The sequence below is a fragment of the Mandrillus leucophaeus genome, unplaced genomic scaffold, assembly GCF_000951045.1.
Source record: "Mandrillus leucophaeus isolate KB7577 unplaced genomic scaffold, Mleu.le_1.0 Scaffold554, whole genome shotgun sequence".
NCBI lineage: Eukaryota > Metazoa > Chordata > Mammalia > Primates > Cercopithecidae > Mandrillus > Mandrillus leucophaeus.
The window spans coordinates 147,087-162,144 of record NW_012105964.1 but is presented as its reverse complement, the minus strand read 5'-3'; the positions used below and the strand labels follow the sequence as shown (position 1 = coordinate 162,144).

The 15,058-nt window shown below is 39.2% G+C and overlaps 1 protein-coding gene across 1 annotated transcript in view; it reads right to left on the bottom strand.

Annotated features, from left to right (window-relative positions):
• Positions 1-12,484: 12,484 nt before the first annotated feature.
• Positions 12,485-15,058, bottom strand: part of LOC105552400 — a 3,354-nt gene continuing 780 nt past the window's right edge. Inside the window, exons 2-3 of the mRNA XM_011998067.1 lie at positions 14,845-15,027; positions 12,485-12,755 (exon numbers count right to left, since the gene is read on the bottom strand). Coding sequence (XP_011853457.1) covers positions 12,669-12,755; positions 14,845-15,027 — 270 coding nt within the window. The 3' untranslated portion in view covers positions 12,485-12,668. The remainder of the gene's footprint in view (positions 12,756-14,844; positions 15,028-15,058) is intronic.

Genomic DNA, 15,058 nt, shown 5'->3' with positions numbered 1-15,058 from the left:
TTAGATTTCATGGTACATACTTTCAGTAATCTCCTTGCCAATACCTTAAATTCTCTTGTCTATCTTTTCCTCACATCCATCTGAAAAAATCTCAATCCTGGATGAACTCAACAGCTCACACTCTCCATGCCTGCGCCAAGGCAGCCGAGCCACTGGCAGCTGAAGTAAGAAACACAAAAGGGCAGACTGATAGAATTATAATTTTAAGGTCAGCAACTCTGGGCCCTCCACACTGCCAACAATGCTGTTATAGTTCTTTGGCCAGCAGGCTCTCTTATTCTGTGCAAGAGTCATCTCAAGTCTTCCACGCTGTCTTCAACCTCTAATCCCCTACTGTGCTGTCCATGCTCAGAAGATGCCTCACCTTTTATTTCTTGGAGACTACAAAATTAAATAACTTCTTCTCCCTAACAAATACACTATCCAACCTATACCTTCACCCATCCTATTCTCTCTCCTTCCTGTTAAAATAGAGATGGTCTTAGTGCAAGACCAACTCCTCTGTTTCTTGTTTGGATCCCATCCCCTCCCACCTTCTTAAGAAGGATACACCATTAACTATCTCTTCTCCTAGCTTCAACCTCTCTCTTCTGGATTCTTATTAGTATCTAAAGATAGTAAAGTCTCCCCCTCTTAACACATCTGTACACTTAGAATTACTTCATATATGAAAGTTATTTAACCATCCATATTACCCTATGAAGTAGATATTCTTTTAGCCCTAATTTTTAAGAGAAACATATTAGATAACAAGAGATATTCCATAACTTGTCTAAGATCACATGGCTGATAATTAAAGTGAGATTCAAATCCAGGTGGTTTGATTCCATAGGATTTTCTAGTCTCTGGATTCCCTGTTTGTCTGTTTTTATTATCTATTCTTTCTCTAGATTTTCTATTGCATTGTCTTATCTCCTTATGATCTGCTTCCTTCCCACTCTCCCACCCCTAACTTTTATTAAGATAAATTTGAAAGTGACAGAAAAGCTGCAAGAATAATACAATGGGCTATCTATATACCCTTTTTCTAGATTCACACACATAACTATGTATATATGCACATACATATATATACACAAACAAAGGCAGTTACCCAGTGACATGATTCAAATTTCAGTGACTATGCTTACTAAATGTAATTACACAAAGTACAAACTTCACTGCAAGAACTTCAGTCTGCCAATCACTATGTAATTAACAAATGTGCATCATGATCAGTGACAGCGACCAATCATTCACTGCTTTCAAAATCTGTCAGCAATTGATCACTGCACATATGTTTTTCAGTTCATGCACAGACAGCAAGACATGAAATTGTGTTACTTCTTTGTCTCCCAGTGATAAACTCACATAATATTTTATAAAAATAGATATTAAAGGTTGGGCACAGTGGCTCATGCCTGTACTCCCAGCACTTTGGGAGGCCGAGGCAGGTGGATCACGAGGTCAGGAGTTCAAGACCAGCCTGGCCAACATGGTAAAACCCCCGTCTCTACTAAAATTACAAAAAAAAAAAAAATTATCTGGGCATGGTGGTGCCTGCCTGTAATCCCAGCTACTCAGGAGGCTGAGGCAGGAGAAATGCTTGAACTGGGACCAGGTAGGCAGAGGTAGCAGTGAGCACCGCTGCACTCCAGCCTGGGCTACAGAGCAAGACTCTGTCTCAAAAAAACAAAACAAAACAAAACAAAACAAAATAGATATTAAAAAGAGGAAATTGGCCAAGGAAAATGAAAGTGAAGGAAAAACATGAGAAGTAGTAACATTGGAAGTGAAATTCAAATCAAACATAGAGTTATAGAAAAGATAGTTGGCTATGGCAATGTTGACACTGTGATCATTAGAAAGACTAAAGGTATGCAGTCAGGGGAACTTAGTAAAGGTGAAATTCTTGACATTAATGAAGACAGTGGCTGTGACAAAAAAGGATGAAGATGTCCCAGAGGAAGTGACATTGCCAAAAAACTTCACAAAAATAGTAGGTAGTTTGATAGAATTAGAAAATCTCTTTAGAAACATTTCACAACAGTGAAAATGCAAAGGATAAAATAATGCAAGCTAATCCAAACTTAGAAAGGAATATGATTTGTGAAAGTGGAGAAAAGATGCTTCATCCATAAGATAAGTTATATAATCAGAAGAAGCAGCACTGTTCAAATTATTCTTGGTAAGTTTCTTGTTGTTGATGTTGTTTGTTTGTTTGTTTGTTTTTGAGACAGGGTCTTGCTCTGCCACGCAGGCTGGAATGCAGTGGCATGATCATGGCTCACTGCAACCTCTGCCTCTTGGGCGCAAGCCATCTTCCCACCTCAGCTTCCTGAGTAGCTGGGACTACAGGCACACACCACCATGCCTGGCTAATTTTTTTATTATTTTTAGAGACACAGTATTTCACCAGGTTGCCCAGGTTGGTCTCAAACTCCTGAGCTCAAGCAAACCGCCTACCTTGGCCTCCCAAAGTGCTGGGATTACAGGTGTGAGCCAGCACGCCTGGCCTTTGGTAAGTTTTAACAAAGAAATAAAACACTTTAATCCTCAATATTTCTAATGTTTTAAATTACAGTGCACTAAATACAAGTTAGTTTTGCTTTTTTTTTTTTTTCATAACAATTTTCTGCATTTATGACTGACCATAAGAGTGTTCTTAATGTTTTGGTTAACATTTTTAAAGGTGACAGAACAATTGTGATTTTCCCCATTGATTATTAAGATCACTTTGTAGTTTCAGCTTGCATGGTCATTTTTATAATCTTGTACTACCGTATCTTTTTACAGTCCTGCAAAATGAAGACTGCATGCATATGTACAGATACAGATATTACAGAACCATTTGAAAGTCCTCTACATATAAAATGATGTTTCATTTCCTACACATTTCAACATGTATCTCTTTTAAGAACAATGATATTTTCCTACATGATCACAATCTCTCTCATCGCACTCAAGAAATTTAACATTGATACCATAATATATCTAATATTCACTACATATGCAAATTTCTTCAACTGCCTAAATAACATCCTTTATAGCATTTTAAAACATCCCGTATCTATATTAGGTTTAGGCATAGCCTTTACTTTCCTTTCATCTAGAAGAGTTCCATTGCCTTTTCTTCCCCCTCTCATGACATCGATAGTTTTTAAAGAGTTCTGTAGAATGTCTTACTATTTGGATTTGTCTAATGCTTGGGTTTAAATTAAATATTTTGGCAACAACACTACATAGATGATGGTTTGTCCTCCTTTATTCAATAATATCAGAAGGCTTGTAATGTTCATTAGTCCCATCAGTATTCATTTTTAAGCTTGATCATTTGGTTAATGTGGTATGTGTTGGATTTCTCTACTGTCAGATTATCTCTTTATGTTATTAATGAGTAATGTATAAGAAGATACTTGGAAACTATGACTGTTTTCCAACCTCTCACCTAGTGGCATTAGTATCCATTGATTATCCTTTCATTGTCAATGAAGAGCCATTCCCGGCTCTTCAGTTTACCTCATATACTATTATTATTACTTTTGTAATTGCAAAATGGTGATTTTCCAATTCTGTCAATCTGTCCACATTTATTAGCTAGCATTCTTCTATAAAGAAAAGCTTTCCCTCTTTCTTTGTACCCCCTCTTGCTCCTTTTTTTTTTTTTTTTTTTTTTTAGAAAGAGTCAGGAGTTCAGTGGCTACTCCTGCAACCTCTGTCTCCAGGGTTCAAGCGATTCTCCTGCCTCAGTCTCCCAAGTGGCTGGAATTACAGGCACTTGCCACTATGCCCACCTAATTTTTGTGTTATAATAGAGACAGGGTTTCACCATGTTGGCCAGGCTGGTCTCAAACTCCTAGCCTCAGGTGATCCACCCATCACGGCTTTCCAAAGTGCTGGGATTACAGGCATGAGCCACTGTGCCAGGGCCCCCAACTTTTTCTGAGTATTTTTATAGGCTCATGGATTTTCTTTTTATCCACTATTTTTTAATGAATTACCATCATTATTCTTTTTATCATTCAAATTGCCCTATTTTGGCCTGTAGGAAGACCTTCAATTTGATTTCTTTGTCCTTTGACTTGTCCCACCAGTTTGTGAATACTTTCTTGGTTATTTTTTATGAGTGCTAGATATTGCATTTGGATCATTGTAAAAATAGTTTGAGACCAAGAAGAATGTTATCTTTCTTCAAGGAATTTTTATATGTGCTTCTAGTAAGAGATTAAGGCCAGTAGCAATCCTACATCACCTTAATTCAATCCAGTTGGAAGGCCTGAGAGAATCCGAAGTGGGTGGTTCAACCCTCCAGGAAGGTTGGCCTATTTCTGGTTTACCCTTACTTTCACGTAGTCCTTTGGGTCCCAACCCAAAACCTGGCATCACTCCCCTTGACCTTCCTTGAACTTCAGTTTTATCTCCCTATCCTTGTTAGTCTGTCAAAATTTCTATTCAGCTTCTCAGACTCCTATTTGGAAAAGTGGTTCTAAATGCTCTACTCACATGTCTGAGTTTCCTTCTCCCAGGTATTATTCCAGATGTTGTCATGTTAACTCTCAGAGTAAATTTCAAAATATTTTGTCCAACTTTTGTGGTTTTACTTGGTGAGAGTGTTAGCCGAATTGCCTAATTCATTACTGGAAGTGAAAGTTCCCCTCATTACGGTTTTACTTTTAAAAATTAAAATATGATCATGGCATTTTCCTAATTAAAGCACTTCAATGACATCCATTTTTCTTCAGAATTCTTAATTAGGAGGCCTAAAAGTCTACATTTCCAAGTAATATCCAGCCACTCTCCTTCTCACTTTCTATTTTCCAGACACAGTGGTTCTCTTTGGCATGCCACAGCTTCACGATTCTGGCTTTGCACTTAACATTCTGTCCCCTGACCACCATTAGCTGCTCCCACCCATATCCTTTTGATCTAGTTCATGCTTACTCCATCATCAGAGCCAACCAAATGTTTCTTCAGCAGGAAAGGCTTCTTTCAAAGCACTTATTAAAGTTTACGGTTGTAAGTTGATTTGAGTGGTTATTTGAGTTAATATGTCTTCTTCCATATGCAACATGAAGGCAGAGATCATGTCGGCTTTTTTCACCATTGTGTGCCCAGCAACTACTTGTAGCAGGCATTCAACAAAATAGAGGAATAAATAAAAATTATGTCAACCAACAAGTTCTTTTCTGGGTCACTTATCTGTGTAACCATACTATTTATTTTCACCAACTCCCTGTACCTAGGGTTCTGTCAATGCAGCTAACATTTCCTGCCTTTCAACTTTGAGGTCTGATAAAAGTTTTGGTTTCCATTTCTCTAATGCTGACATTTACTTCATTTCAATAGAGAGTTATTTTTAACCAAAGTAACATTGTTTTTTGGTGACTTTGCAAAACTTTCAAACCAAGAGGTTATCTTTTTTTCAATGTAAACACACTGATAATTGAGAAAAAGTCATTCAGAGTCTTGATTTCTAATTTAGCTAACTCTTCAGAAAGTGAAAAATAAAAACCAAAGAGTCTCAGGCAGGTGATGAAGTAAAAATAATGCATACAGTAAATAATGCTGCAAGTGTTTTATTTGGCTTAGTATAGATTTTCCTGGTACCATAAATTTCCATCTGTTTTGCATTTGAAAATAAAAGACAGCTGCTTCTTTAAAGTCTGTAGGCAAGAAGCCAATAAATAATGGGAATGCTAATTGATACTATAAGTTTTTGTTTTAAGGCCAAATTTAGGCTTACATTACTAGGAACTTGCATGAGCCTGTACTGATATTTTATTTTCATATGCTTGGCCTGGCTATTTTTTCTTTCTAAAGAAAGAATATGTCACATAACATACAAATATCAACTGTTTGATTTCTTTAGCCTCAAAGTCATTTCTCAGTCAGCTTCCCAGAATGGGGTCATCAGGTCACAATTGGGTAATGGGAACTTTAAATTAGCTCATGTTTATAGGGATTACAGCTTCCTTCTGCAAGAGAAATATGATATGAGTGGACACACTACTGGGCAACACCTCACTCCCAGACTTCGTGAAAATAAATCTCCCTCCTCTGCAAGTGCAGAATATGGCCCACTGCTCCTCTTTTAAAAAACACACTTTTAAGACCTCTTAATTAACCTACATGTAAAATGGATGAATGAACATGTTTGCTACATAAGTTTGGCAATGGGGACTTTCTTAGGTATGGTTGCAAGTGGCTCCAATGTCTCCCCTAAACTTTAGACTTAATTATGCAATTTCCCACTATCCCACTTAAATATCTAATATGTCTCAATCTTAACAAGTCCAAAACTACATTCTTGTTTCTCCCTGTTCCCCAAAATGTGTTCTTCCTACAATCTTCACCATCTAAGTGAAAGACAGATCCATTCTTCTAGTTGCTTAAACCAAAAACTGAGGACCCATTTTTGGCTCTTCAGTTTCCCTCATACACCAAATCCTCTCAGCTTTACCCTCAGCATGTGTCCAGAATCTAACCACCTCTCTCCATTATCATGATCCAGGCCACCACCATCTCTTGCTTGGTCTATTAACTAATCTTCCTGTGTTCACTCTTTCCATCCTCTCCACACAACACCAGAGTGATCCTTTTAAAAGGTAAATTATATAGATTTCTGTCTCAGGGTAAAATCCAAAGTCCTTACCATGGGCCTAGCCTAAAAGATCTTATGAAATCTGGCCTCTGGCCATCCCTTTGACCTCATCAACAGTACTCTTGTTCATTCCACTCCCATCAAACTGGCTTCTGTGATTTCCCTCTAACATGCAAGGCTTGTCCCTACACATGCTATTCCATCTACCTGGAATGCTCTTTCCCTTATGCCTTCATTGTCCTCAGGCTTCTACTTAAATGTTTTCTTTCTGGGGAGGCCTTCTAGTAACAGCACATCATATTTTTGAAAACATTTCATTTCCTTTTCCACAGTACTCTCTAACACCTTATGTAGAGTGACCATATATCTTGTTTTTTCCACGAAAGTCCTGATTTCAGCTGTACTATATTGACATAATTGTGAATAATTATTCTCAAAGTGTCCTTTTTTGATAAAGTATGTGGTTGTCCTATCCTTATCGTTTTATTTTTACAGCTTTCATCACCACCTGATACCACCTGTCTTCCTTTTATTAGAATGCTAAGAGTTGACCATTTATTTTATTCTCTACTGTATTCCTAGCACTTAGAAGTACCTAGAACACAAATGCTCAAGAGTATGTGTTGAATGAATAAGTGAAGTCATTGATTACATGACTTATGTCCAGTGCCCTACTGGGAACCAAAGAGGAGAAGACAAATACAACACAGTCCCTATTCAACGCCTAGGGCCCATGAAATTTAAATATATATATATATTTATATATAGTAAATGTATATTTATTATTATTTACATAATAAATGTATTTACATAATATATATTATTTATATCTATTTCTTTAAAGTGGCTCAAGTGATTCTCATGTGCAGGCCAGTTTGAAAACCCAGGAGCTATCTACCTAGTGGAGGAGTCAGAGATAAAAGGCAGGTGAGCATCAGAATGATCTCTCTTTAGTGAATGGCTAGGATGTCCAGTCTGCCAAAATCACCATATTGAATTTGGACATCAACATGAAAACATATGCCGTGTACAGGAGACTGCATAGTGAGGCTGCCAAGGAATATTAATGAATTCAATTTCTAAATTCTATTACTGTGCTGGGGGAAAACAAAACAAATAAACCAAAAACCTTCTTTACTATAAAAACAGAGTATTGGCTTTTCAGTGCCTGAATAGCAAAAATGGGAACTCTTCATGTCCCAGAATGTCTTTGACAGTATAAGAAATGGGGAGAAGAAAGCTTTCCCACAGAGAACTGTGTCTGGGGCTGGATGAAAATGAGCACTCAGTCACAATTTATTTGCTGTAGGAAAGAGATTTGCAACCAAACCCATGCACATAAACTCTAAGTATATCCTCAGGATAAATTCACACAAGTAGAAGTGCTGTTAACTCAGATGATCTCTGCACACGATTATCAAGATCCTTAATTTTAGTTGGGAATTCACTTATTTTTAAGTAGAGGTTTTAAATTTTTTTTTTCTATTGGATTTTAGATGTACCCCAAGTAAAAAACAACTGAGTCTCTTAACATTCTAAAGAATAATACTTCTAGCTACTTCAAGAAATCTGCTGATGGTAATCCTCTTCTCTGACAATATAGTTAGACTTAATTCATCATCTCTATGCAACTGTCCCTCGGTATTCTCAGGCACAAGATCCCAGAACTCCCAAGATACCAAAATCCATGGATGCTCAAGTCCCCTACAGAAAACGGTATAGTATTTGCATATCCTATGCACATCCTCCTATCTACTTCAAGTCATCTCTGGATTACTTATACTACTTAATAAAATGCTATGTAAATAGTTGTTATATTGTATTTTTATTTGCATTAATTTTTTTACTGTTTTCTTTCCTAAATATTTTTGATCTATGGTTGGATGAATCTGTGGATGTGGAGTGTGCAGATGCTGAGGGCTGACTGTATTTGGCCTTGCATGTAAATCTCTATTATGGCACTTACCATGCTAGTGTGTTTGTCTTCCTACTTGGCCACACCCATAAGCCACCTCCTCCCCACTCGCAAGTGTTTTAAAAGACTATGAGCTCTTAAAACAGTAGTGCCTAGAGAATTTTTGCAAAGTGCAGATTCTCCTGACCTGTTCTCTGAGATTCAGGAGGACTAGGGTGGGACTAGGGCATCTGCAGCAGGCTTTCCCAGGTGATTCTGGGTGGTCAGTTCACAGACTTCCCTACAAGAAACTGACAAATGGAGACTGTCTTTGTCACCATTGCATAACTACTACTAGATAAATGTGTGTTGAATCAATTGATTGAATGATCAGGAAAACATCTGGGGATTTCTCTGAGGAAATCATCTCATATAGAACTAAAGCCAGTTAGATGAGACAGTACTTTCAGTATGTGCTGTAAGAATTACTCAACAGGTCCAAAACTGAAGGGGATCGAAGAGAACACTTGACTATTAGGGATCTTGAGAAAACAAAACAGTCAAGCAGATGACTAGGCAATTTACAAATGCAAATCTTAGATAATCAGAATAGTTTGTGATCTTGCTTAAGCATTTTAGAACTTGTCCTATTCACACTTTATCTGTTTCATTTCCTACTAGGCCTTGGAACCCTCACCTTTCCCAGACAGAAGCACTCTGCTGCCTCGTCAGAGGCAGAGAAAAAAGTGAGTTTCAAGAGGGAGGAAACTATAACTGAGAGATATTTTTAAAACTTGGAAATAGTCTGCAAGGTGCATCACCTTGTGAAAATATGAATTTTAAGTTTACATTTATCAAAGCATGTTCATGACAGGCTCTAAACCAACCTACCTTTGAGGTTACCTTTAATTCATTAATTCCCTACCTTGCTGCCTGACATATTCCCTAGGAGCATTTTCTAATCTTCTCCCACCAACATCATATTTAAAACCTACTAGAAGTAAATAAATTACAGTCCAAATGTTATCTTGTTCTAGAATCCCACGAGTGCAGGGAAATAGGAAATCTTCCTTCGGGTAAGTTCCAGGAGTTAGTTCATTATAACAACATCAAGACATTATTTTTAATAATAAATTTTATATGTTTAAAAACAACAGTACGGCCGGGCGCGGTGGCTCACGCCTGTAATCTCAGAACTTTGGGAGGCCAAGGCGGGCGGATCACGAGGTCAGGAGATCAAGATCATCCTGGCGAACACGGTAAAACCCCGTCTCTACTAAAAATACAAAAAAAGTAGCCGGGCATGGTGGCGGGCACCTGTAGTCCCAGCTTCTAGGGAGGCTGAGGCAGGAGAATGGCGTGAATCCGGGAGGCGGTGGAGCTTGCAGTGAGCGGAGATCACGCCACTGCACTCCCGCCTGGGCGACACAGTGAGACTCCATCTCAAGAAACAAAAAACAAAAAACAAAAAACAGTACTTCAGTTGCCTAGATAATAATAGTTTCATTTTATTTATTTATTTATTTACTTACTTACTTACTTGTTTATTTATACAGGGTCTTGCTCTGTTGCCCAGGCTGGATTGCAGTAATGCAACTATTTATTTATTTATTCATTGAGACAAGGTCTTGCTCTGTTACCCAGGCTGGATTGCAGTAATGTGGCCATGGCTCACTGCCACCTCCTCGGCTCATGTGATCTTCCTGCCTCAACTGCCTTGTAGCTGGGACTATAGGTGCATGCCACCATGCCTGGCTAATTTCTTCTTAAAAATTTTATTAGCCGGGCATGGTGGCTCACGCCTGTAATCCCAGCACTCTGGGTGGCCGAGGCGGGCGGATCATGAGGTCAGGAGATGGAGATCATCCTGGTTAACACGGTGAAAACCCGCCTCTGCTAAACAATTCAAAAAATTAGCTGGGCGTGGTGGCGGGCGCCTGTAGTTCCAGCTACTCTGGAGGCTGACGCAGGAGAATGCTGTGAACCTGGGAGGCGGAGTTTGCAGTGAGTCGAGATGGCGCCACTGCACTCCAGCCTGGGTGACAGAGCAAGACTCTGTCTCAAAAAAAAAAAAAAAAAAAAAAAATTGGTAGAGATGGGGTCCCACTGTTTTCCAGGCTGGTCATAAACCCTAGCCTCAAGCAATCCTCCTTCCTTGGTCTCCCAAAGCACTGGGATTATAGTGCTTTGTGAGCCACTGCATCCAGCCTCTTTCACTTTAGATATATGAGATACATGCACATATGCAATTTTGAGTTAAAGAATAAATTACTCTTACATATACACTCATAGAAAACATTATAGCTTGGACTTAGCCCTCTTAGATAAGGAGTTGTCAGTCTGCCATTTACACAAGTTGGCTGTATTTCCCATATACAGCATGGGAAATACTGAATTTTAGTACAGCAAAGCTAAAAGACAAAGCCTTTGTTTTCAAATCTCGGGTTTTTCATTCTGCTCTGAGTCATGTTATTCACTGTTTCCTTATGTGGTAACAAAAAATGATTATCTTTCCACAAGAAGGATGTTAGGAAATTAACAATTATGAAAACAGAAAGCAATAGAATATTGGTATTTACATTTGATAGCACTTACTGTTAATGAAAATGAAAACTGGAGGCCTTGGGTCACTTGAAATTCAAGTAAGAAGGAATGGCTTTTATATTAATAAACTGTTCATTGTAAGTACTCTACTGATAACTGATCAGTCATGCTAAAGGCAAATCCGGCAGATAAGAATGACAGAAATTATCAATAAAAGGAATTGGAAATTAAAATATTTCCATTCTATAAGCATATTTAAAGATAATTTGGCCAGGCGCAGTGGCTCATGCCTGTAGTCCTAGCACTTTGGGAGGTCCAGGCAGGTGGATTACTTGAAGCCAGGAGTTTGAGAACAGCCTGGCCAACATGGTGAAACCCTGTCTCTATTAAAAATGCAAAAATCAGCTGAGTGTGGTGGCCCACACATGTAATCAAAGCTACTCAGGTGTCTGAGGCAGGAGAATCACTTGGACCTGGAGGTGGAGGTTGCAGTGAGTCAAGATTACGCCACTGCACTCCAGCCTAGGGGACAGAGCAAGATCCTGTCTCAAAAAAAAGAAATTTAAAAAAAAGGCAATTAAATAGCTTAGAGTCACATATAAAAAGTATACACATGCATATGCCATGTATACATATATATTGCATCTACATATGTGTCTTTTGTAGTTTTGAAGAGTGCTCAGGGAGGAACCACATCTTATTCATCTATGTGTACTTAAAATATTTAGTCCAGTTACTGGAATGTAGTAGATATGCAGTGAATAAGTTATGAAAAAAAGTGAATTGACATGTGCAATGAGAATGAACTAGATAAGCAAAGAATATAATTACTTGGAACATTAAACAGCTATTTGTTTAAAAGACAATATTAACATGGAAAGCTGTTTATGACATGTTAGGTAAAATATAGAAAAATACCTTGAATAAATAAGACAGATCATAACTGTATCAAAGTGTTAAAATGAGATTTAGAGACAGGGTTTTGTTCTGTTACCCAGGCTGGAGTGCAATGGTGTGACCATAGCTCACTGCAGCCTTGACCTCTTGGGCTCAAGCAATCCCCCTTCCTCAGCTTCCAAGTACAAGGGACTAGAGGTGCATGCCACCGTGCCCAGCTAATAAAAATTTTTTTTCCATAGAGATGGGGGTCTTACCATGTTGGCCAGGCTGCTCTGAAACTCCTGTCCTCAACTGATCCTCCCGCCTTAGCTTCCCAAAGTGCTGCGATTACAGGCATGAGCCACTGCGTGGCCAAAATGAGACTTTAAAAGGTTCAACTATGGGCATTGTTATTTCTTCTACTTCCTGTTTTTCTTTAATTAACATGTTTCTTAATCTTACAATAATTTGGTATATTTACAGAATTATCAGGAAACGTTACAGGAGTTGTATTTGTGACTGTTCTTCTATGTCTGACATACCAACTCACATTACTATCTAACTGGCAGAGCCTAGAAGAAGACTAGTTAGGAGACATGATAGTTTATTAGCTAAGAATGTGTTCATCTATACAGAACAGGCAAGTTTAATAAAATTGGGATTTACTTTTTAAACATATTAAGTCTAGAGGCAGCCAGTCTAGGATGGCTACAGCAGTTTCAAGATGTTATGAGTGACCCAGTTTCCTTCTATCTTTCTGCCCCAGCATCCTTAGTTTGTTGCTTCCATCTTTATATTTTCCACATCATATTCACCTTCATTTTTGTCATGAAACTCCATCTCCATCCTGTTATTATTCTAGAAGAAAGAACAAAAGGAAGAAATTCAAGGGGTGACTCTGTATTAGGAAAGGAAATGCTTTTCTAGAAATCTCAAGCATGTGTCTAGAAGTGTATCTCACAGCCATCCATAACTGCAAGGGATCTAGGGAAATGAATTTTTCAGGTAGGCACATTGTCATCCCTCTTTCAAAAAAAGATGGGCCACATCCAAGGTAGAGATTGTAGAGGATACCTTTTCTGGAGCAGTAAAACTTCAGCAGTCTGAGGAGCCTAAATCCAAGATTTTGAGTTCAGAGTTTGGTGCCATTTTTCCCTTTGAGGCAATTAACATTCAGAAAGCAGTAGTGGAGAGAGGCTGAGAAACTAGCCAGAGTTTTCAACTGCCTCAAGGGGAGTGGGTGTGGGATTGGGCGGGTAAAAATTTTGAGTTCAGGACCTAAGAAGAAAAGATTTTAAGTTGGAACTGGGTTATACCCTGGAAGTAACTTTTAATTATTCTCCGATTGGATTAAGGTGGTCTGTCCCTAATCTAAATGACTACCAATATGTCACACCTCCCAATATTCACAATCTTGTGTAGTTCCTTCCCACACTGACGCTGAGCTTGGCCATGTGACTTGCTTTGGCCAGTGACACATTAGTAAGCATGATAAAAGTAAAGGCTTGCACATTGAGGCTTGTCTTTTTGGAATGTCCCCTCTTGCAATCCTAAGATTATGATGCTGTGAGGAAGCCTAAATTAGCCATATGGAGAAGCCATGTAGAGAAAAACCAAGGTATATAGCTAACAGACTTCTTTCTGTTCCAGCATCCTTAGCTTGTGGCTTCCATCTCCATATTTTCCACATCATGTTCACGTTCATTTTTGTCATGAAACTCCATCTCCATCCTCAAGTCCCAAGACTTATGACCCTAGTTAAGCCATTCCAGCCAGGCCCCATTATGCCCACACTAATTGAAGCCCCAGACATTATGGAGCAGAAATGAACCACCTGTACTATGTCCTGACTGAATTCCTGTGCCAGAGAATTCAGAATCATGAGCAAATAAAAGAGCCATTGTTTTAAGTCATTATATTTTGGGGGTAGTTTGAACACAGCAATAAATAACTGAAGTACTACTAAAAGCATAACGAATGTATAACAACCTAATTGTTAGAAGGGAGTGGAATTAAAAATAATCTACAAGAAGGCACAAAAGGACAGAAAAGAAACAGAACAAACGAGAAAAATAGAAAGCCAAGAGTAATACGGTAAATTCAAATATGAGCTTCTAGGCAATTCTATGTATGAGTAGACACAGACCAAGATCTGTCTCAGTAAGATTTTAAATGTAAAGTTTTTCATCTTTTACCTATTATCCTCTGAATTCCGCCCATATCATTCTCACCTTAGTTTAATGGCCCTGCCTTGATGCAATTTGAAATAAGCTGCTGAGGAGATAACACCCTTAATCTATTCATTGCTGGTGTGCTTACCCAGTCTGGTTTAGAACAGTTTAATAAAGGCTTAGAATCATAATGTCTATGATTATTACCTTTTAGCTCCTAGGTTTTACTGACTTCCATGTCTGGAATTACCAGCACTTTTGTTTTTTCATATATACGGATTATATGAACTAAATGTATTGTTTCTTCCTTCATTACTGAAAATCTATTCAATATATGGAGTTACACTTTAAAGTATTTTACAGCCCAGAAAATATGGCCATTCTGTATGTGCTGTGTATTTCAGAGGTGCTCTGCAAGCTCCATGAGGACAGGCATGAAGTCCAGGCTACATGATTGGTACGTAATAGACGCTCTGAGAGACATTTGCTGAATGAATAAATTAGTCACTACGGCGTTTGTGGGCTTTAAAACACAAGTAAATGAGCTTCTATCATCAAAACCTCAGAGCTAGGTTCCCCTTCTGCAAGGTGGCGTACAAGGCCCACGAAACAGTCGGCCGCCGCAGGTGCGCAGCCCGTCCGGCCTGTCCGGCGCGGGGCAGGCGACCTCGTCTGGTGGCAGTGGCGGAGGCAGCCGTTTGCTTCCTCACAGGGTGCGTCGACATCAGGGGCTGGAGGCGTCTGGGGAGGAGGCAAATAAACAAAGCCAACCGCACCGAAACGGGTCGTTCCGTTTCACATCCTCCCTCGGGTGCCTGGGTCTCCTCGGAACAAAGTGACCCACCATCTGTCCGCAGGCAGGTGGAGCCCGTCCCACGCGGCACACGCCTTCCTTTCTCACAGCCGCGTGGAGACGCGGACCCGCGGGGACACCGCCGGCGCGAGAAAGGACACGCCCCCTCGCGGGAACACAAGTCCACGGCACACAAC